This window comes from Ovis canadensis, chromosome 14 (assembly GCF_042477335.2).
Source record: "Ovis canadensis isolate MfBH-ARS-UI-01 breed Bighorn chromosome 14, ARS-UI_OviCan_v2, whole genome shotgun sequence".
NCBI lineage: Eukaryota > Metazoa > Chordata > Mammalia > Artiodactyla > Bovidae > Ovis > Ovis canadensis.
In genome coordinates this window covers 59,880,071-59,903,253 of record NC_091258.1, presented here as the reverse complement: position 1 = coordinate 59,903,253, position 23,183 = coordinate 59,880,071, and the positions used below count along the sequence as shown (strand labels likewise).

The 23,183-nt window shown below is 38.3% G+C and overlaps 2 protein-coding genes across 6 annotated transcripts in view; one reads left to right on the top strand and one right to left on the bottom strand.

The window, feature by feature from the left end:
- Nucleotides 1-201: 201 nt before the first annotated feature.
- On the bottom strand, nt 202-22,616 carry ZNF461 (zinc finger protein 461). 3 transcript variants are annotated; one of them, XM_069550429.1, is made up of 5 exons: nt 22,221-22,616; nt 21,231-21,324; nt 17,611-17,737; nt 16,729-16,824; nt 202-2,214 (listed from the first exon to the last, which is right to left on the bottom strand). In XM_069550429.1, the coding sequence occupies exons 2-5, from the start codon at nt 21,237-21,239 to the stop codon at nt 515-517; spliced, it is 1,932 nt and encodes a 643-aa protein (XP_069406530.1). In that variant the 5' UTR covers nt 21,240-21,324; nt 22,221-22,616; the 3' UTR covers nt 202-514. The 3 variants fall into 3 exon arrangements, with proteins under 3 accessions (XP_069406530.1, XP_069406532.1, XP_069406531.1); XM_069550431.1 differs by having other exon boundaries at nt 17,611-17,758; nt 22,221-22,497; XM_069550430.1 differs by having other exon boundaries at nt 22,319-22,486.
- Nucleotides 22,166-23,183, top strand: part of ZNF567 (zinc finger protein 567) — a 39,300-nt gene continuing 38,282 nt past the window's right edge. For 2 of the 3 annotated variants that reach the window (XM_069550428.1, XM_069550427.1), the window contains exon 1: nt 22,332-22,647. The gene's annotated coding sequence lies outside the window, so the exon portion shown is untranslated. Of the gene's footprint in view, nt 22,648-23,183 lie in introns of all 3 variants that reach the window. The other variant, XM_069550426.1, reaches the window with a different exon arrangement.

Sequence of the window (23,183 nt, the reverse complement as noted above, 5' to 3'; positions counted from 1 at the left end):
CTAGAAATATTCTGAAACTTTAAAAAGAATGAGTCAGATCTATATGTATTGACCTGGGAAAATGTCCATGATTATTTAAATGAAAAAGGCAAATGTTATGAAATATGTAACAATAGAGGGTAAAAACTTCCACACACATGCAAAACATACATGCAATGTGCAGATATGTTTGATCATGAAGAAAGAAGCAACACACACATATAGGTTTTCTCAGGGATTTGTAGGAGAGGAAGAAATTGTTTTCATTTTATTTCTTTCCCACTTCACTGTTTTCAGAGAAAACACAGTTTTATAAAATTTACTTCCAATACTGATAATTACAAGAACTCAAAAACAGCATTGAAATCAGAGCATTTTTTCCCTTTTAATAACTTCTTCATTTTCCCACTTAAAAAAAAAAAGTTCAAAGATTACTAAAATAAATCAATACTAATGAAACCCAGTATTTTACCAACATTTTCCTTGAAGAAAAAAAGGAAATGTATATCTTCTAAAAGAATTTTCTGATGCTACACTAAGATGTGGGGAGAAGAAATCGTACTGGTGTTTCAACAGTATGAAGTGTCTGATGTAGGTTAAATTGTAAGCCATGATTAATGGCCTTCTCATATTCATATGGTTTCTTCCCAGAATGAATTCTTTGATGGTGTGAGAAGCTTGAATGATAGCTAAAGGCCTTTCCACATTCCTTACATTCAAAGGGCTTCTCACCAGTATGAACTCTCTGATGTTGAATAAGGTGTGAATGAAGTCTAAAAGCTTTACCACATATCACACATTCATGAGGTTTTTCACCAGTGTGAATTCTCTGATGTCTTCTGAGGTGTGAGCACTGTCTAAAAGTCTTTCCACATTCTTTACATTCATAGGGTTTCTCACCAGTATGAATCCTCTGATGTAGAGTAAGTTGTAAGCCGTCACAAAAGGCCTTCCCACATTCACTACATTCATAAGGTTTTTTGCCAGAATGAATTTTCTGATGGTGAGAGAAGCTTGAATGATAGCTAAAGGCCTTTCCACATTCTTTACATTCATAGGGTTTCTCACCAGTATGAATTCTCTGATGTATTGTAAGGTGTGATCGATGCCTGAAAGTCTTCCCACATTCTTTACACTCATAGGGTTTTTCACCAGTATGGAGTCTCAAATGTTCAGTAAGTTGAAAGCCTCGAATAAAAGCCTTCCCACATTGCTTACATTCATAGGGTTTTTCACCAGTGTGAAGTCTTTGATGTTGAGTAAGCTGTGATCGTTGCCTAAATGCCTTCCCACATTCCTTACATTCATAGGGTTTCTCACCAGTGTGAATTCTCTGATGTAGAATAAGTTCTGAACCATAATTAAAGGCCTTCCCACATTCTTTACACTCATAAGGTTTCTTGTGAGTATGAAGTCTCTGATGTATGGTAATGGGTGATCGATGCCTGAAAGTCTTTTCACATTCTTTACATTCAAAGAGTTTCTTACCAGTACAGAGTGGCAGATGTTCAGTAAGTTGAAAGCCACAAATAAAAGCCTTCCCACGTTGTTTACGTTCGTAGGGTTTTTCACCAGTGTGAAGTCTCTGATGTTGAATAAGTTGTGACAGCTGCATAAAGGACTTTCCACATTCCTTACATCCATCGGGTTTCTGACAATTGTGAATTCTCTGATGTAGAAAAAGTTCTGAGCCATAATTAAAGACCTTGCCACATTCTTTACATTTTTCACCATTATGAATTCTCAAATGTTGTTTAAGTTGTGAATAATGAATAAGGGCCTTCCAACATTCCTTACATTCATTGTACTTGTTACTATTTTGAATTTTCTGTTTAGTAAGGTATGATGTATCATCAGTTTCTGCACATTCCTTACAGTCAGAAAGTTTTCCTTTAGAATGAGCTTTGTGATGACTAAAGAATAAATGGTAACTGAAGTTTTTCCTGCATTCTTTACATTCAAAGATTTTCTGTCTATTATAAAGTTCCTGAGTGAACAAAATATGTTGGCTAAAAATGGGCATGTGTTCATGGTTGATAACAAATTGCCTGAAATAGCCCTCCTGTTTTCCCTGTTGTCTCTCAAACTGATTTTTGCATGCCTGAATGTCTCTGAAAATGGATTTCTCAGGACTATCATTCTTAAATGGGTCCATGATAGCCCACTGGGATGATTCTGTCTCATAAATGTTTCTTTTTGGAGATAACTTCTTGGGCTCACACTTGGACACCAAATCTGAAACATAAAGAAGCACATTTTAATTTCTGTTTTGTATTAAAAGAGAAATGAAATATCTCTGATAGAAAAGAGTGAAAGTTGCTCAGTCATGTCCAACTCTTTGCAACCCCATGGACTATACAGTCCATGGAATTCTCCAGGCCAAAATACTAGAGTGGGTAGCCTTTCCCTTCTCCAGAGGATCTTCCCAACCCAGGGATCAAACCCAGGTCTCCCGCATTGCAGATGGATTCTTTACCAGCTGAGCCACCAGGGAAGCCCAAGAATACTGGAGTGGGTAGCCTATCCCTTCTCCAGGGGATCATCCTGACCCAGGAATTGAACCAGGGTCTCCTGCATTGCAGGCAGATTCTTTACCAACTGAGCTATCAGGGAAGGCAAAAAAGAGAGATAATTGGAAATAATTCACATAAGAAATGAAAGGCTTAAGGGGCTCTTAAATGCCATGATGTAACAATGAAAAAGGATAAGGTGAACGGAAAGAAATGAAAGCTCATGAGAGAAAGGTGAGAAAGTTCATTAACAGGTCAGTTCACTTCAGTTCAGTCGCTCAGTCATGTCTGACTCTGCGACCCCGTGAACCGCAGCACACCAGGCCTCCCTGTCCATCACCAACTCCTGGAGTTCACTCAGACTCACGTCCATCGAATCAGTGATGCCATCCAGCCATCTCATCCTCTGTTGTCCCCTTCTCCTCCTGCCCCCAATCCCTCCCAGCATCAGTCTTTTCCAATGAGTCAACTCTTCGCATGAGGTGGCCAAAGTACTGGAGTTTCAGCTTTAGCATCATCCAGCAGGTCAGTGGTTCTCATATGTTGATCCACTTGAGAATCACCATGGGATTTTGTTGCAATTATGGATGTTTACAAAACATTCTAGATCACCTGAATTAGAATCTCTAAGAGTCTGTATGGAGTTTTAACACTCTCCATCAGGCCAAAGGATTATGTGGTATCTGCTAGTTATTCTCAAATATCTATTCTTTCCCTTTTATACACTGATTGAACCCATGGGTTTTAGTTGAGAACAGGCTGCCCAATATAAACATTGCCTGTCCCAGCACTCTGCAGCAGAATATGCCATGCAACTGGATTCTGCCTAAAGAAATGCAGTATTATACAGTGCCTTCTGAGAACTTTCGTAAGAGTTGGCTGGCCCACCCCTTATATCTGTTACTTTCCTGCTTCCTCAGCAAAGCCAGCTGCAGTGTGCATTTGATGTCATGTCTGTCACATGATGGTTCTGCAGAGCAGAGTCGGCACTCTACCCTAGGCTTTAATCCAAGAGAAAACTAGTCCGCTATACAGTTTAAGCTACAATTATTTTGGGGTCTCTGTCACATACAGCCAAACCTATATCTAAACTAATAGAGCCTCTCATTAAACTGAAATGTTAAAACTCCACCTCTTTATCATGAGTCTTACATAAGGCCTCTGATTAGCATTAAAATCACATTTTGAGTCTAATTCTTATTCATTGTGTCATAACACCATTAGTCTCTTGTAACAACTAGGATATTACAAATTCTTTCTTATCTTAGAGCTTTTCAGAGGTTGTTTCAGAAAAGAAAGTTTGAGGCCAACAGATACATAAAGCATTCAATTCTAACAATTTATTTTTCCATTTTCCTAATGATGATCATTTGCATTGTTTCCAGTTTCTAGCTATTATGATTAGTGCTAATATGAACATTCATGCACATTTCTTTTGGTGGAAACAGGAGTCCTTTCTGTTAGGTGTGAAATTATCAAACCAGAGGATATACATTTGTTCAGCTTCATTTGACATTATGCAACAGTTTTCTAATTTACAATTCCATCAAACTCTGAAAGAGTTCCTGTTCTTCAAATCCTCACCAACACTTGTTATTGCCAATATTCGTATATCTAGGCATCCTGGCAGATGTGTTGTGATACTGTACTGTGGTGTAACTTTTAATTTCCCTGATGACAAACAAGATTGAACACTTTGCCACATATTTATTGGACAGTTGGATATCTTCTTTAATAAATTGCCTATCAAAGTATTTCATTCATTTTTATTAATTTAGGAGTGATAAAGTACATATAAAATCCATCATTTTAACCACTTTGAAGTGTACAACTCAGTAACTTGTAGTACATTCCCAATGTTCTGCAACCATCAGATCTCTAATTCCAGATTATTTTCATCACGTCAAAAAGAAACCTCACATCCACAGTCATGTTCTGTTCTCCTCTTCACCCCCATGCCCTGGAAACCACCAATCTGCTTTATGTCTCTATGAATTTGTTAAGAAATTTCATAAACATGTAACTATATAATATGTGACCTTTTGTGTCTGTTCTCACTATGTTCTCGGGGTTCAATGATGTTGTAGCACGTATTAGTACTTCATTTATTTTTATGACTGAGTTATATTTCACTGTACAGATAAATCATATTTTGTTTATCCATTCTTCAGTCGAGGGACATTTGGGTAGTTCTAGGATTTAGTTGTCTTTTTGAATTGTAGGGAATCATTAATATATTCTGGATATATATATCCAACTACATAATGCAACTATATATATAACCAACTACATAATGCAAGTATCTTGTCCCATTCTGACGCTGGCCCCTTTGCTCTCTTAATACAATGTTTTGATAAACAGAAATAGTTAATTCTAAAACAGTCTGATTCCAAGGTCATAAAATATATTCATATCATCTAGAAGTTTTTTTGTATTTAGACCTATAATCCACCTAGTGTGTGGCAGAAATCAAGATTCCTATTTTTCAATAGATATCAGCCCCCTTCATTGAAAAGACCATCCTTTCCCTGATTATGTCTTAGATCAAGTGACTTTGTATGTTAGTCATTTTCTCTGTAATCCACTCCAACAAATATTTCAACTCCCATAACTCTGTTGAAATATTCCTAGCTAAAGTCACTAACAAAATTGCCAAAATCAGTGCTCAAATGCCAGTCATCACTCTGTTTGACTCATTACTAGCATTTGACACAACTGATCAATCCAGTTGCTTGCTTTATACCATATTTTCCTGGTTATCCTCCTACATCTCTACTTATATTCAGTTCACCTTAATGCATGCTTTTCCACTTTCTGACCTTTAAATGTTGGAATGTCCCAGAAATCAGGCTCTGGTCAGCCTTCAATCTACCCTTTCCTTTAATAACAGTCTGGCTTAAATACCAATCATATACTGCTAAGTCTTAAATTTTACCTATACCTCTAAAAATATTTTTTAAATTGTGATAAAATACACACTACATAAAATTTACCCTCTTACTACTTTTAAGTGTATAGTGTAGTAGTGTTAAGTATGTGCACACTGTTATACAACCAATCCCCAGAACTTTTTCACCCTGCAGAACTGAAACTCTGTACCCATTAATAACTCTTCATTCTTCCCTATTCCAGTTTCTGGCAAGCACCAGTCTACACTCTGTTTCTATGGATTTGACTAGGTACCTTACATCACTAGAGTCCTACAGTGTTTGCTGTTTTTTTCCTATATGTGACTGGCTTATTTAACTTAGCATAATATCCTCAAAGTTCGTTCATGTTGATCCACAGATCCACACAGGAAGCATTGCAGATCAGTGAGAAAAGAATTACTGAATCATATTAGAAAAAATAGCTATAGCTAGAAAAAAAAATTAACTTGGATCCCTACCATGCACTATAAATACATAAACACTAAATGGAAAAACTGTAAGGCTTGTGATGAAAAACAGTATATATGTATACATAAAGAGGGCTTCCCCAGTGGCTCAGTGATAAGCAATCTGCTTGCAATGTAGGAGACGCAGGTTCAATCCCTGAGTTGAGAAGATGCCCTAGAAAAGGAAATGGCAACACACTCCAGTATTGTTGCCTGGGACATACCATGGACAGAGGAGCCATGGGGTCACAAAAGAGTTGGACACAATTTAATGACTAAACAACAACAAACAACAACATAAATTTCTTAAACAAGACACAAAAGATACAAGTCTAACTAGAAAAAAGATAACCTACAAGAAAAATGGGCAAAAAATCTGAATAGGCACTTCATAGAAGAAACACCAGTGTTAAGTAGTCATATGCAAGAATCCTCAAACTAATCAGGAATCAAGGAAACTCAAATTAAGATATGAGATAACATTTTATACTCATCAGACTAAAATTTTTAATGTCTAAGAATTTGAACTGTTGTTAAGATGTTGAAGACCCAGAATTATTACACACTGCCAGTGGTAATGTAAATTAGTACCAACATGTAGGAAAACAATTTGTTATAGTACAAAGTTGAGGATGTATGTGTTTTATGACCTGGCAATTTCAGTTCTAGTAAATAACATACTATGTGCTTCAGGAGATGAGTAAGAGTATTAATAGTACCACTGTTTATACTAGCAAAAAATTATGAACATTCTAGTTAACAAGGCAAGTCCACGTTCAAGGTCAGGAGGGGCAGCTGGGAGGAGATACCCCTAGTCCAAGGTAAGAAGCAGCGGCTGTGCTTTGCTGGACCAGCTGTGAAGAGATAGCCCACGTCCAAGGTAAGAGAAACCCAAGTAAAATGGTAGGTGTTGTGACAGGGCATCAGAGGGCAGACACACTGAAACCATCATCACAGTAAACTAGCCAATCTGATCACATGGACCACAGCCTTGTCTAACTCGATGAAACTAAGCCATGCCGTGTGGGGCTACCCAGGACGGGCAGGTCATGGTGGAGAGGTCTGACAGAATGTGGTCCACTGGAGAAGGGAATGGCAAACCACTTCAGTATTCTTGCCTTGAGAACCCCATGAACAGCATGAAAAGGCAAAATGATAGGATAGTGAAAGAAGAACTCCCTGAGTCGGTAGGTGCCCAATATGCTACTGGAGATCAGTGAAGAAATAACTCCAGAAAGAATGAAAGGATGAAGCCAAAGCAAAAACAATACCCAGTTGTGGATGTGACTGCTGATAGAAGCAAGGTCCAATGCTGTAAAGAGCAATATTGCATAGGAACCTGGAATGTGAGGTCCATGAATCAAGGTAAATTGGAGTGGTCAAACAGGAGATGGCAAGAGTGAACGTCGACATTCTAGGAATCAGCGAACTAAAATGGACTGGAATGGGTGAATTTAACTTAGATGACCATTATGTCTACTACTGTGGCAGCAATCCCTTAGAAGAAATGGAGTAGCCATCATGGTCAACAAAAGAGTCCGAAATGCAATACTTGGATGCAGTCTCAAAAATGACAGAATGATCTCTGTTCGTTTCCAAGGCAAACCATTCAATATCACAGTAATCGAAGTCTATGCCCCAACCAGTAACGCTGAAGAAGCTAAAGTTGAACGGTTCTATGAAGACCTACAACATCTTTTAGAACTAACACCCAAAAAGATATCCTTTTCATTATAGGGGACTGGAATGCAAAAGAAGGAAGTCAAGAAAAACTTGGAGTAAAAGGCAAATTTGGCCTTGGAGTACGGAATGAAGCAGGGCAAAGGCTAATAGAGTTTTGCCAAGAGAATGCACTGGTCATAGCAAACACCCTCTTCCAACAACACAAGAAAAGACTCTACACATGGACATCACCAGATGGTCAACACCAAAATCAGATTGATTATATTCTTTGTAGCCAAAGATGGAGAAGCTCTATACAGTCAGCAAAAACAAGACCGGGAGCTGACTGTGGCTCAGATCATGAGCTCCTTATTGCCAAATTCAGACTCAAATTGAAGAAAGTAGGGAAAACTGCTAGACCATTCAGGTATGACCTAAATCAAATCCCTTATGATTATACAGTGGAAGTGAGAAATAGACTTAAGGGCCTAGATCTGATAGATAGAGTGCCTGATGAACTATGGACAGAGGTTCATGACATTGTCCAGGAGACAGGGATCAAGACTATCCCCATGGAAAAGAAATGCAAAAAAGCAAAATGGCTGTCTGAGGAGGCCTTACAAATAGCTGTGAAAAGAATAGAAGTGAAAAGCAAAGGAGAAAAAGGAAAGATATAAGCATCTGAATGCAGAGTTCCAAAGAATAGCAAGGAGAGATAAGAAAGCCTTCCTCAGCAATCAATGCAAAGAAATAGAGGAAAACAATAGAATGGGAAAGACTAGAGACCTCTTCAAGAAAATTAGAGCTACCAAGGGAACATTTCATGCAAAGATGGGCTCGATAAAGGACAGGAATGGTATGGACCTAACAGAAGCAGAAGATATTAAGAAGAAGTGGCAAGAATACACAGAAGAACTGTACAAAAAAGAGCTTCATGACCCAGATAATCATGATGGTGTGATCACTCACCTAGAGCCAAAATCCCAGAATGTGAAGTCAAGTGGGCCTTAGAAAGCATCACTACGAACAAAGCTAGTGGAGGTGATGGAATTCCCATTGAGCTATTTCAAATCCTGAAAGAAGATGCTGTGAAAGTGCTGCACTCAATATGCCAAAAAATTTGGAAAACTCAGAAGTGGCCACGGGACTGGAAAAGGTCAGTTTTCATTCCAATCCCAAAAGAAGACAATGCCAAAAAATGCTCAAACTGCCACACAAATGCACTCATCTCACACACTAGTACAGTAATCCTCAGAATTCTCCAAGCCAGGCTTCAGCAATACATGAACTGTGAACTTCCAGATGTTTAAGCTGGTTTCAGAAAAGGCAGAGGAACCAGAGACCAAATTGCCAACATCTGCTGGATCATCAAAAAAGCAAGAGAGTTCCAGAAAAACATCTATTTCTGCTTTACTGACTGTGCCAAAGCCTTTGACTGTGTGGATCACAATAAACTGTGGACAATTCTGAAAGAGATGGGAATACCAGACCACCTGACCTGCCTCTTGAGACAACTATATGCAGGTCAGGAAGCAACAGTTATAACTAGACATGGAACAACAGACTGGTTGCAAATAGGAAAAGGACTGCGTCAAGGCTGTATATTGTCACCCTTCTTATTTAACTTATATGCAGAGTACATCATGAGAAATGCTGAGCTGGAAGAAGTACAAGCTGGAATCAAGATTGCTGGGAGAAATATCAATAACCTCAGATATGCAGATGACACCACCCTTATGGCAAAGTGAAGAGGAAGTAAAAAGCCTCTTGAAGACAGTGAAAGAGGAGAGTGAAAAAGTTGGCTTAAAGCTCAACATTCAGAAAACGAAGATCATGGCATCTGGTCCCATCACTTCATGGGAAATAGATGGGGAAACAGTGGCAGACTTTATTTTTGGGGGGCTCCAAAATCACTGCAGATGGTGATTGCAGCCATGAAATTAAAAGACGCTTACCCCTTGGAAGGAAAGTTATGACCAACCTAGATAGCATATTCAAAAGCAGAGACATTACTTTGCCAACAAAGGTCCGTCTAGTCAAGGCTATGGTTTTTCCTGTCATCATGTATGGATGTGAGAGTTGGACTGTGAAGAAAGCTGAGCGCCAAAGAATTGATGCTTTTTTTTTTTTTTTTTTTTTTAAGAATTGATGCTTTTGAACTGTGGTGTTGGCGAAGACTCTTGAGAGTCCCTTGGACTGCAAGGAGATCCAACCAATCCATCCTAAAGGAGATCAGTCCTGGGTGTTCATTGTAAGGACTGATGCTAAAGCTGAAACTCTAATACTTTGCCCACCTCATGCAAAGAGTTGACTCATTGGAAAAGACTCTGATGCTGGGAGGGATTAGGGGCAGGAGGAGAAGGGGATAACAGAGGATGAGATGGCTGGATGGCATCACTGACTCAATGGACATGAGTTTGAGTGAACTCCAGGAGTTGGTGATGGACAGGGAGACCTGGTGTGCTGTGATTCATGGGGTTGCAAAGAATCAGACACGACTGAGCAACTGAACTGAACTGAATTAACAACCAGAAAAATATGGAATGGAATATTATATAGCTGTGAAAATGAAATCAGGTATAAAGCAATTTGGGAAAATTTGTAAAACCATGTGGTACAAAATAACTAAATCACAGAAGATACATACTCGTTATCATTTTCATAAAAGAAATAAGCAAAACACAATAGTGTGTGTAAGGGCATACACCAATGTGGTAAACTAGTTTTTAAATAGAACCATAACAATATAAAATAATGATTACCTCTGGGGATGTAGCAAGGGATAGAAATCAGGGAGAAACACACAGAATTGATGGTTCTACAGCGTTGGTTCTTAACTAATTCAGACAGACAAGACCCTCAGATTAAACAGAATATTCCATTCTCTCTAGAAAACATTATGACAGGACCCAGAAAACTCAACGGTACTAGCTGCTGGAGTATATACATTCCCCACTAATCTCGACAGCCAAGTTAGATGCTACCAGAAATCAACTGTATTTGTTCCCCTCCTCATTTATACCAGTAGATGAAATGAGTGTGAAACAGGTGGAAAGATCAGGTAATGGCAATTACTTAAGAAAAAACATAAATGAAAACTGCAACAAGAAAAAGTCTAGTGGTAGGGGAAACATGAAAACGAAGTACTCTGCCCTCACACTGTCTTTATGATCTTCCTCTTCTTTAGAGAAATCAAGGCAAATATCACAAAAATGGGAATTCTAAGGTTCATTTTAAAAACATAATTTAAAATCTCAATCACATACACCCCTATCATCAATTAATCTATGACAAAGGAGGGAAGGATATACAATGGAGAAAAGACCATATCTTCAATAAGTGGTACTCAGAAAACTGGACAGCAATACATAAAACAATGGAGTTAGAATATTTCATCATACCAGGTACAAAAATAAACTCAAAATGGATTAAAGACCTAAATATAAGACCTGAATCCATAAAACTAGAAGAAAACAGACAGAACACTCTTTGACATAAATTGAAGCAATACATTTTTGATCTGACTCTAAAGGCAAAAGAAATAAAGGCAAAAATAAGCATATGGGACCTAATTAAACTTAGCTTTTGCACGGCAAACGAAACCATCAACAAAATGAAGTTAACCCATTGAATGGGAGAAAATATTTGCAAGTGATATGACCAATAGGGTAATATCCAAGATATATATCCAAAACATGCAGCTCATATAACTCAATACCAAAAAAAAAAAAACAACTTGATTAAAAATGTGCAAAAGACATGAAAAAAATTTTTTCCAGAGAAGCGATACAGATGGTCAACAGGCACAAGAAAAATGCTCAACATCTATAATTATCAGAGAAATGAAAATAAAAACCATAATGAGGTATCACCTTACACTTGTCAGAATTGCTGTCATCAAAAAGTCTACAAGAAACAAGTGTTGGGGGGATGTGGAAAAAAGGGAACCCTTGTACACTGTTGGTGAGAATGTAAATTAATGCAGCCACTAGAGGAAACAGTGTGGAGGTTCCTTAGAAAACTAAACACATAACTACCATATGACCCAGCAATTCCACTGCTGGGCATGTATCTAAAAATAAACAAACACACATATGCACACAAACTAATTCCAAAAGCTACATGCACCCCAGTGTTCATAGCAGAGTTGTTCACAACAGCCAAGATATGGAAGCAACCCAAGTGTCCATCAACAGATGAATGGGTAAAGAAGATGTAATAACAATGAAATATTCCTTAGCCATAAAGAAGAATTTACTGTTTTAAGTCAACTATTCCTCAATAAAAGATAATAAAATAAAATATTTTAAAAATACTAATTATACAAAGTAAATGGAATGAAAAATATAATAACCGTTATAAGAGACACCCTGAATGGTCTCAAGAGGAGAGTGGAGATGACAGACACACTAGATTAAGTGAAATTAAAAACTGTATTAACCTGAACAACAAAGATAAAAAGACTTTTAAAAAGAGCCTCAGTTCCTGTGGGACAATAGCAAAAGATCCAACATTCATATCATCCAAATCCCAGAAGGACCAAAAGACTATGGGACTGAAAAAGTATTCAAAGAAATAATGGTTGAAAACTTCCCAAATTTCATACAAAACACAAATCTATAGATTCAAGAAACAGAAAATTCCTAAATAGATAAATAGAAATCAAACCAAAACACATATTTCTGAAAACTAAGCAAAGAAAAAAATGTTTTAAAATAGTGAGGAACACCAACTCAAAAGACTGGATTTGTCATCTGAAACCATGTTGAGCAACAGGAAATGGCACAATACTTCTTAAGTGCTGAAAGAAAAGAACTGTCAACCTCAAATTCTACATACAGTGAAACTATCTTTGAGGAATGAAGTAGAAATAAAGACATTCTCAGACAAAGGAAAACTAAGAGAGTGTGTTATTGCAAGTACCCCTTACAGAATAGCTGAATATAGCTCTCCAAATACAAAGAAAATAATAATAGAAGGCAAGACCTTCAGAAAAGGAAGACAAGAATGGAAAAAAATAAAAGTAAACATAATAGACTATCCCACTCCACAAGTTTCTTTACGTTATTTTATGGTTGAAACAAAAATTCTAACAGTATCTTACATAGTGACCAATCTATGTAGAAGACATACTTTAAACAATCAAGAAAAAAAAAATCAAAAGAGTAGAGGACCTAAATGGATGTAATCTTTCTACACTCAGTTGAAATGGTTAAATTTCAATGCCAGCAAGCTAAATAAATAAATAAACGTGTGTGTGTGTGTGTGTGCGTGTATGAACAAACACTGAAATTTTAAAAAAAGTATATTTTAAAAAAACACTATAAATCAAAATAGAACTCTAAAAATGTTTGAGTAACTCGTAGGTTGTTGTTGTTTAGTCTCTAAGTTGTGTCCAGGTCTTTTGCGACCCCATGGACTGTAGGCCACCAGTCTCCTCTGTCCATGGGATTTCCCAGGCAAGAATATTGAAGTGGTTGTCGTTTCCTTCTCCAGGGATCTTCCTGACCCAGGGGTCTAACCAGAATCTCATGTGTCTCTTGCATTGGCAGGCGGATTCTTTACCACTGAGCCACCAGGGAAGCCCAGCTCACAGGTAAGCAAGATTAAAAAAAACAGAAGAACAAGAAACAGGGGGAACCAGCAGAAGATAACAAAATGGCAGACTTAAGCCTAATACATCAATAGTTATTTTAAGTGTACATGCTCTACATTACCAATTAAAAGACAGAGGTTGACACAATGGATAAATAACATGACCCAGTTACATGGTGTCTACAAGAAACTCATTTCAAAAATATGTATCATGTAAATAATCAAAAGAAAATAGAAATGCTACATTAGTATCAGATAAAGTAGATTTCAGAGTAAAGAAATTAATAAGCATTACTAAGAGAGCTTCAAAACACATGAAGGAAAAACTGACAAAGCTGAAAGATATACACTAATCACAATTATAGCTGGGGATTCAAACACCCTAATCTCAGCAACTGATAGAACTACTGGACAGAGAATCAGCAAGAATATGGAAGAAACAAACAAGACCATTAACAAATATGATGTAATCATCATTCATGGCACATGTTACCCAACAACAACAGAATACACAGTGTTTTCAAACATACATTGACCATTCCCCAGGACAGACCATATTCTGGGTCACGAAGCAAATCTTGAATCTTAAAAGAATCAAAATCATATAGAATATGTTCTACGATATATAGTAAAGAATTTAACCTTACCTGAAGAAAGGTTTTTTTGTCTTCATCTCCAGGGAGGTGACCTCTACAAAAAGTGTCTTTTGCTTACCTAAGGGCCAAAGCCACCAGACAAATCTAATGATAAAATTTATGATGGAAGGTTTCAGCCATGAGGTATCAACTTTCCTTCAGAAAGACTGGAGACTGAAGGTATCAGCTTTACCTCCTAAGAGGCAAGAAACTAAAGGTCAGCCACATGGGTAAAAATTCTGGACACTAAGGCTCAGGTGAGTTTCTGTATTTGGCAATATGCCCAAATGCATATTGTTACACATAGCTGATGGGAAAAGTTAGCACTGTCCATGACTCCACTGGGAGAGGACAATGGGAAGTTCCACACTAGGAACTCTGGCTCTAGGCTCTGCCCTGTGTACTTCTTCCTTTGGCTAATTTTAATCTGTCTCCTGCTATGACAAACTAACTGTGAGGATGATAGCTTTCAGTGAGTTCTACGAATCCTTTCAGTGACTTATCAAATGTTACAGTGGTCTTGGGAACCCTTGAAAGTGCCACTTAAAAAAAAAAAGTCTTTTCGCTGCACCACATGGCATGTGGGATCCTAGTTCCCCAACCAGGGATTGAACCCACCCCCTCTACATTGTAAGGCAGATTCTTAATCACTGGACCACCAGGGAGTCCCTTGAAAGTGGAATTGATGTCAGAAGTGAGGGAAGACTATTATAGATAGCCTCCTCTAACTTTCACATGAGACCAGAATAAAATCAAACCATAAAAGAAAGACGAGAAAATCTCCAAACACCTCCAAGTAACGTTTCTAAATAATCCAAGAGTGAAATTAAAAATCTCAAAGAAAAAATTTTTTGAAGGATTATAAGGACGTATATGTCCTTTATATACATGGATATATTATATATATATACATACATTTATATATATGTATATAAAAGCCATCATAAGGATAATAAGAATACCACATGTAACTTACACTCACGACTTTGACAACTTAGAAGAAATGAAGCAATTCTTTGAAAATCACAAACTAACAAAACTACCAAAGATGAAACAGGAAATCTGAACAGTCCTATTAAAGTGAAAGAAAGAAAGAAAGTGAAAGTCACTCAACTGGGTCTGACTCTTTGCGATCCATGGACTAGTCCATGGAATTCTCCAGGCCAGAATACTGGAGTAGGTAAGCCATTCCCTTCTCCAGGGGATCTTCCCAACCCAGGGATTGAACCCAGGTCTCCCACATTGCAGGTGGATTCTTTACCAGCTGAGCCACCAGGAAAGTCCTATAACTATTATATTAATACAAATTGAATTTATAATTTAAAAGAGGCTTAAAAAAATATCCAGATCCAAATGGCTTCACTGGAGAATTTTACCAAACCTTTACAGAATGTTTTACACAATTTCTTCCAGAAATAGATGAAAGGAGAATACTTGTCAACTTACTTTATGAAGCCACTATTATTCTTACACCAACAAAAAAACTACAGGCCAATATCTCCCATCAACTTAGATGAAAAAATCTTCAATTAAATTTTACCAATCAAAACCAAAAGTGAATAAAAAAATAATATGTAGCATGATCAAGTGGAATATTCAAGGTAAGGCTGATTAAATATTTCAAGATAAAATTTTTTTAAAAGAAATCACCACACCTATGCAAAAGGAAAGGCCTCATGAGGTATAAAAAAATAATAAAAATAACATCTTAAATGAAAGCAAAACACTTGGGAGAGTATATATTACTTTTCCATGCTCCCCCTCTGTATTAATTTCTTAGAGCTGATCTCACAAAGTACCACAAACTAGGTGGCTTCAAATAACAGAAAGAACTCTTCTTATAGCTTTGGAGTACTGTGAGTTATAGACATCATCAAAGACCTCTGACCTGTGGAATGAACCTGGTCTTGTGGAATGAACCTCATGACCTCATGAATGACCTTATACTTTCCTAAGGTCTTACTTAGGACCAATCATTCCTTTCCAATCATTCCTCTACCATCTCTGTCTCCTCAATGTAGTCATTTTCTTTAATTTTCACAATTTCTTATTAATTTAATTTTTCCTAAATATTCTATTAGAATATATATTCATATGTTCTTGATCCACTACTAGATTGAAAATATCTTTATAACATTTATTTTTATTTATTTTTTAAAGCTAAATTATTTTTTTTAATATTTCTTTATCTATTTATTTATTTGGCTGTGCCAGGTCTTAGTTGCAGCAGGTGAGACCTTTTAGTTGCAGCATGGGGGATCTAGTCCCCCCACACCCTTCTGACCAGGGATTGAAGCTTGTCCACCTGCACTGGGAATGTGGAGTCCTAGTCACTGAACTACCAGGGAAGACCCATCCTTATAACGTTTAAAAATTGTATTCTCATCTCCTACTAAAAAGAACTTGCATGAATTTTTAAAAAACAATTAATACGCTATTGATTACATCTTTTTATGGACAGAAGTTTTGTAACTTTGACATTTGTCTCTTTTGACTACCTGTCCTTTGGTGTCATATCCTAGAAATTACTGCCAAATCCAAAGTTAATGAAATTTTCCCCCTATATTTTCTTCTAGGTGGTTTATAGTTTTGGGTCTTAGATTTACTTGTTTGACCCATTTTGAGTTAATTTTTGTATATAGTGTAAGGTAGGGATACAATTTTATTCCTTTGCATGTAGGGTATCCAGTTTCCCCAAAACCAAGAGTACAGTCTTTTCCCTCATAGAATGGTCTTGGCACTTTTATCTAAAATCATCTTGTCATATATCTGAGGGTTTACTTCTAGACTCTCTTCTACTCCATTCATCTATATATCTGTCTTTATGCCAGTACAACACTGTTTGATTACTATAACATTGTAATAAGTTTTTAAACCAGATTTTCCCTAATTAGTCTGTCTAAAATAACTTTACCAGCCCAACAGTCTGACCAGTTGGCCTACTCCTTGCAACAACTTCCTGCTCACTCACCTGGGCACCGTTCTCTTGTCACCTCCCTCATAACCATCCAGGGCTCTTTCCCTTGCTCCAATGAAGTGATCACAGCTGGCTTAGAAATAGAAAGTCCTGGTTATAAAAAAAGAAATGGAGATGAGGTTGAAATTAAAGTATTCAAATGTTGTGTTTCAGAATTTATTTTTAAAAAGCCTGTAGGACAAGAAGATACTTAATAAGGTCTAGAGAAGAAAGAAGAGTCCAATTCTCATATACAGATAAACTCAGGATCATAAGAAACAAATAATGTTTAAAGTAAAATGTTATTTAAATTATATAAGCTTTCTCTTCTTATTTTCCTTTGAGAAAAAAAGGAGTTTCTGAAATACTTATTCTCAGATATTTTTCCATGGTAAATGTAAAGTTCTTAGAATGTAATTTCCAAATACAAATTGTTTAAAAGAGAGTACAAACTTTACAGTAAATGGAATAATGTTCCTTTGAACTGTAAATGTAAGTGATATATTTTGATTCAGTCCATTACACTAACTGAGAAGGTTAATGAGCTTTGCACCCAGGACCCATGTGTTTAGCTTTATCTGTGCTAGAACATTTGCACGTTTGGTACACTGCAAGTGAAACAAACGACAAAGCCTGGTTTCTTTGACCATGTTATACTATAATGGTATAGAATTTTAATTCTGCTCCTTAATTTTTAAGGAAGAAAGTCAATTATAAGAAATGCCAGAGAAAAGTCTGAGGATAGAGAAAATGAAGGTGTAACTCCATGTAACTGTGCTCATTTCTACACAAGTGAAAATTCATTTTGTTATTTGAAAGGCAGCCCTAAAATTCATAGCACAGAAAGCAGAAACTCCAAGAAACAGATTCTGAATTATTAGAGAGAGATAACTTTACCCAGTGAAACCAGGTTGCTATAGTTCTCCAACATCACATCTTTGTACAAATTCCTCTGCGCAGGGTTCAGGCATTCCCATTCCTCCTGAGAGACATCTATAGCCACATCTTTGAACATCACCAACCCCTAAAATGGCAAATCACAGTACTATTTTTGAAATTATAAGAAACATTTTTCAAAAGGAAAAAGCAGTGCTAAAGAAGTCAATGCAGGAAAGGGATGATACAGTGAGTATACAGGCTGGAAGTTTGTGTGGGTCGAAAATGAATTTAGTGAGACTGAAGAAGAGTGCCCATATACTCTTAAACAATTCAGTTTCTGCACACACATCCTCTTGCATAGGGTGGAAAACTGTTAGTCACTCATCTAGAAATTAAGAAAATAAAGAGAGGTTTACAACTAAGTTAAATAGGTGAAAGTTTTTTAATTTTTCCAGAATATCTTATGACAATCTCCATCTTCAGAAAAGGGACCTGAAGACTTTTCTTCCCCATTATGACTAAGCATTTTTTTAATGCAAATTTTTTAGTAAACATCCAGTACAGAGTATATTTTCCAAAGATGGACAGAGTATATCTCCCATCTCATTTGGTCTTTTTCAACATGATCTTGATACAACAGCCCACTCACCAGCAGGCCAATAGCAGCTTTCAGGACCATGTCAGGAACTGCTCCCATCCACCAGCATGCCAACACCAGATCTGGGACCCTAGCCTCACAACCACCCACTACAGAATCTAGCTCTGCCCCCTTACCGTGCCAGTGGGCCAACATTAGTTCTGAGATCCTCTGAGGCCCCATTGCCAGCAGTCTCATGATCCAGCTCTGCCAACCAGTGCCCATCAGCTTCTGCATAAGGCAGGGCCATGAATTTCCCTGATAGTCCAGTCTAGTGGCCAAGAGTCCACGCTCTCAGTGCAGGGGTCCTGCATTCAACCCCTGGTCAGGGAACTGGATCTCATGTGCCAAAACTAAGACCCAGCACATCCAAATAAATAAATATATGTTGATATAGACATTTTAAAGGGCTTGTTAGACAACCAGACCAGAAGGCAGCCACACCTACCAGACTGCTCACAGTAGTCAGCTTCCCACAACAGAAGTACACACACAGTCCAAATACAGGGCACACCTAGAGCATATAGCTCTAGTGACCAGAGTGGGGAACACTGCTGAAACACAGAAGACACCTCCTACAAGACCACTTCTCCAGGGTTGGAAAAGGTAACTAACCTATCAGAAAAAAGAAATTAAAAACAGTAAACTGAGGAAAATGAGGTGACAGAGAAATATCCTCCAAGTGAAGGAACAAGATAAAACCCCAGAAGAAGAACTAAGTGAAGCAGAGATAAGCAATCTACCCTATACAGAGTTCAAGGTCTGTGTGTCACATACAGCCCCCATGACATTCTTTTTTCTTAACTTACTTATAACCCTTCTGAAATGCAAAACCATTCTCAGGTTGAAGGCCATACAAAAAAAGGCCGTGAGCTGCATCTGACCAGTATGCCAGTTTGCTAACCCCTGTCTAGATACTTGAAGGCAGTAATTGTCAGACTGGGTAAAAGTAGAATCAAACTCTGTGCTGTTATATGAGATATACATAAAATAGGCTAAAATAAAAGGATGGCAGGACTTCCCTGGTAGCCCAGTGGTAAAGGATCTGCCTTGAAGTTCAGGGGACGTGGGTTTGATCCCTGGCTGGGGAACTAAGATTGAGCATGCCACTGAGCAACTAAGCCCCCTTTGTGGCAAACACTGAGCCCTTGTACCACAACTAGTGAGTCGATGCGCCACATCGAAAGATCCTACAAGATGCAACAAAGATTCTGTGTGCTGAAACTAAGGTCCAACGCAGCTGGGATGCGTTTTTAATAGGAATGAAAAAAAATAGATGCTATGAAAAAAATGATAAAAAAAAAAAGCTAAAGTATTTATGTTAAAGAGAACAGAATTCAAGATAAGAATACTGTATTATCAATAGGAACATTTCATGATCAAGGAATCAATGTGTCAAGAAGATATAACATGCACCTAATAACACAGCTTCAAATTATTATAAAGCAAAAATAACAGAACTGTAACAGATGGATCCACAATTATATCTAGAAGTTTCAATAGTCTTCTCTCAGTAATTGACAGACCAAGTAACAACAACAAAAAAAAATCAGTAAAGATATAGAAGAGTTGATCACCACTACAGACAAAACTGATAAACACTCTACCAAAAGACAGTATAATACCCCTTTTTTTAAACTGCACATGGAACCTTCACCAAATTGTCCACAATTCAGGCCATAAGACAAACCTCAATAAACTTAAAAGGACAGAAACGACAGAGTACATCTCTTGACCACCACAGAATTAAAAATGAACTATCAGAAAGATCTGAAAAAGTCCCCCAATATTTGGAAGTTACAGAGCACTCTTCTAAACAACTCATGGATGGAAGAGAATTTTAAGCTAGAAAAATAAGGTAAAATTAAAGATAGGCAAACAAGATAAAAATAAGCTAGAAAAATAAGAAAATTAAATCTAGAATATAGAGTGAAGGAAAGAATAAGTAAGATCAATAATCAGTGAAACAGCAAGGGCAAACTAGGGAGGGAGAAACTAAAACTAAAAGCTAGTTCTTTGGAAAGAACAATAAAATTGATATACTGATCAAGAAAAGAAGGCATAAATTATTAATATCGTGAATTTAAAAGGGTGTATTACTATAGATCTGAGAGGCATTACAACGATAATAAGGGAATATTATGAACAACTTAATGCCCCAAAATTTGACATCTAAGTTGAAATAAGTTAATTCCCTGAAAGGCACAAATTACTAAATTAATTCAAGAAAAAGTAAAATACCAAAGCCATTTATCTATTAAAGAAATTCAAATCTCCCCATGAAGAAAACTGTAAACTCAGATGGTATATTAGTTTTCCACTGCTACTGCACATCACCACAAATGCAGTAGCTTCAAAGAACACATTTACTATCTGTTGGTCAGAAGTCCAACAAGGGTTTTACTAGACTAAATCAAGGTTTTGGCAGGACAATGCATCTTTCTGGCAGCTCTCTCCAGTTCAATTTCCTTGCCTTTTCTAGCTTCTAGGGGTTACTTACATTCCTTGGCTTATGGCCCCCTTCCTCCATCTTCAAAGTTCAGTAATGTATTTTTTTAAAAACAGAAGCATACATATTCCATACTTACATCCTCTTTTAACCCTGACTCTTCAGATAACCCAAGAGAATCTTCCCATCTTAAAAGCATTAATTCAATCATTTCTACAAAGTCTCTTTTGCTGTATAAGGTAACGTTCACAGGTTCTAGGATTAGCATGTAGACAGTTTTTTTGGAGGGGAGTCATTATTCTGCCTACCACAGATGCTTTTTGCTGGTAAAAACTATCCAACAATTAAGAAAGAAATAATAACCAATTCTATTAAAAAAAAAAACTTTCAGAAAATATGGAGGAGGATGCATAGCAGTAACTTACCCACTCACTGGCAAGTTATATGATTTTCAGTTAGGTAACAATATCAAGATAAAGAATGCAAATATGCATATGGCCTATAAAGGAAAAAAAAAGGACTACTTCAATGAGGAACAAAACACCAACTTACATGGGCCATGGCTTTTTTTTTAGAATTCAGAGTATTTATTAGTCCTCTTCTTGTTTCCACTTTAGAAGAAATTCACAGTCCAAAGAAAGTGTTGCTGAATAAGAGGGTTCAAAAAAAAAAAAAGAGATGATCTTGTCTGTGAGCTCCCAATGTGCTAATTTAGAACATTTCTCTCATTTTATGTCTCCTACTCCCAGATCCCAAACACACATACATAAAAGATCACAGAGAAGCTGGACAAATTCCAACCTTACTGAAAGCAAGGCAGGGAATCCAGCTATCGATTCAAGAAGGACTATGCCCAGGCCCTGAGCAGGAGGACCATTTCTCTGCAGCTGGGGTCCTGGCTATAAAGTAAGAGGAAAGAGAAAGCAGTGATACAAGGATACTGATCCTAGGAAAGGATAGAAACTAAAACTGGCCCCTTGGCGGGCAACACTCACTCCACTGCTAGCTCACTTTCGTGTTAAGCACTGGAGTCTGGACACTGGAGGTGGGGGTGCCCTGACAAAGGCAGAGTAGAATATGCTTCAGTGAGACTCCAGTTAATACAGGCATCGTAAAGGCCTGTCTTTACAGGAGCAGATATTCTCTCAGGAAGATCTTCAACAGACCCCCTCCATCCCGATGTTAAACCTAGAACTGCAGAAATGAAGCTCTGTCCCAGACACAACCAAACTCCCACCCGGTCACAGAATTAAAAGCCCCATTGGGCTTCCCTGGTGGCTCAGTTGGTCAAGAATCTGCCTGCAATGCGGGAGACCTCGGTTGGATCCCTGGGTCAGGAAGATCCCCTGGAGAAGGGCATGGCCACCCAGTTCAGTATTCTTGCGTGGAGAACTCCGTGGGCAGAGAAGACTGGTAAGCAAGTCCATACATAGGGTTGCAAAGTCAGTCACTACTGAGCGACTAACACTGGGTTCCATCTCACTTAGGTAACAACAGCATCGTCTTCTGAAGGGAGATCTCAAGCCCCACAGTGTCACCTACCTCACATCAGAGCCAATGGGTCCCACATTTTGCACCTGTCACGGCCTCACCACCGCACACACACCCGCCTCGTTATGGCCACAAACGCTCACACGCACTTTTTACACGCAGGCTCCACACGCCCAGTGTGAGCCAGAGGATGGGGGCTTCCTCACTGCGAGTGCCCGCCGTGCCCAGACTCTGGTTACCACTAGGAGGGCGACGACTGCGAGGACTTCGGAGGGGAACCAGAGATGAACCAAAGATCAAAGTTCTTTTCAAAAGCCACCCAGGGACTGTGGGAAATGTAGTTCAAGGCCACAAAAGCCCGGATGTCGAGAAGGCGCGCGCCGAGGCCACGGCGGTGAAGACAGGCCGCTGAGACCCTTGGGAGGCAGAGCTCGCGCGGGAGTGCGCAGGCGCAGACGGCTGTCTCCCCCTTTCGAAGGTGAGGCTAGTAGGTCCAGTGGGTGCTGGGCGGGTGTGTGTGATGTTGGGACGCGGTGGGCATTGCCTAGGAGGGAGGTGGGAACCTGGGCTGGGAACCCCAAGGAAACAAGAGGGAACCTGGACTGAGAGAAGGCCGGGAAGGAAAGCGAGAATCCGGGCCCTGGATAAAACGAGGAGGGAAGCGAGAACCTAGGCAGGGGAAGAAACTGGGAGCAAGTGCTGGGAACGCCGAGGTAGAACAGGGAGCCCGAGGCGGCTGAGAGCTCGGCCTGGTACATACAGGCGTTCTCATTGTGTAGCTTTTTGTGCCTCTTCTTGTGTGTGTGTGTGGACATGTGTTACTCTGTGCCGTGTTATGGAACCTATTGTTTATGAAAGTCAGAGGGTCTCTGTGTAGTCTAATTTTTAAATTAGGTGCGAGTCTGTGTTTGAGGCTGTGCAACTTTGAAGTGGCAACAGTAAGGGGTTTGTGAGTAAAATTTTGCTACTTTGCATAGAAGTATGTAATGGGCTCTATGAGTTTATGCATGATGT

Coding starts and splice junctions, on each gene's coding strand:
- ZNF461 (XM_069550429.1), bottom strand. Junction 16,825..17,610: donor TAGCAACCTGGTTTCACTGG/GTAAAGTTATCT, acceptor TTTTATAACCAG/GACTTTCTATTTCTAAGCCA. Junction 2,215..16,728: donor GACAAGAGAACGGTGCCCAG/GTGAGTGAGCAG, acceptor TTTATGTTTCAG/ATTTGGTGTCCAAGTGTGAG.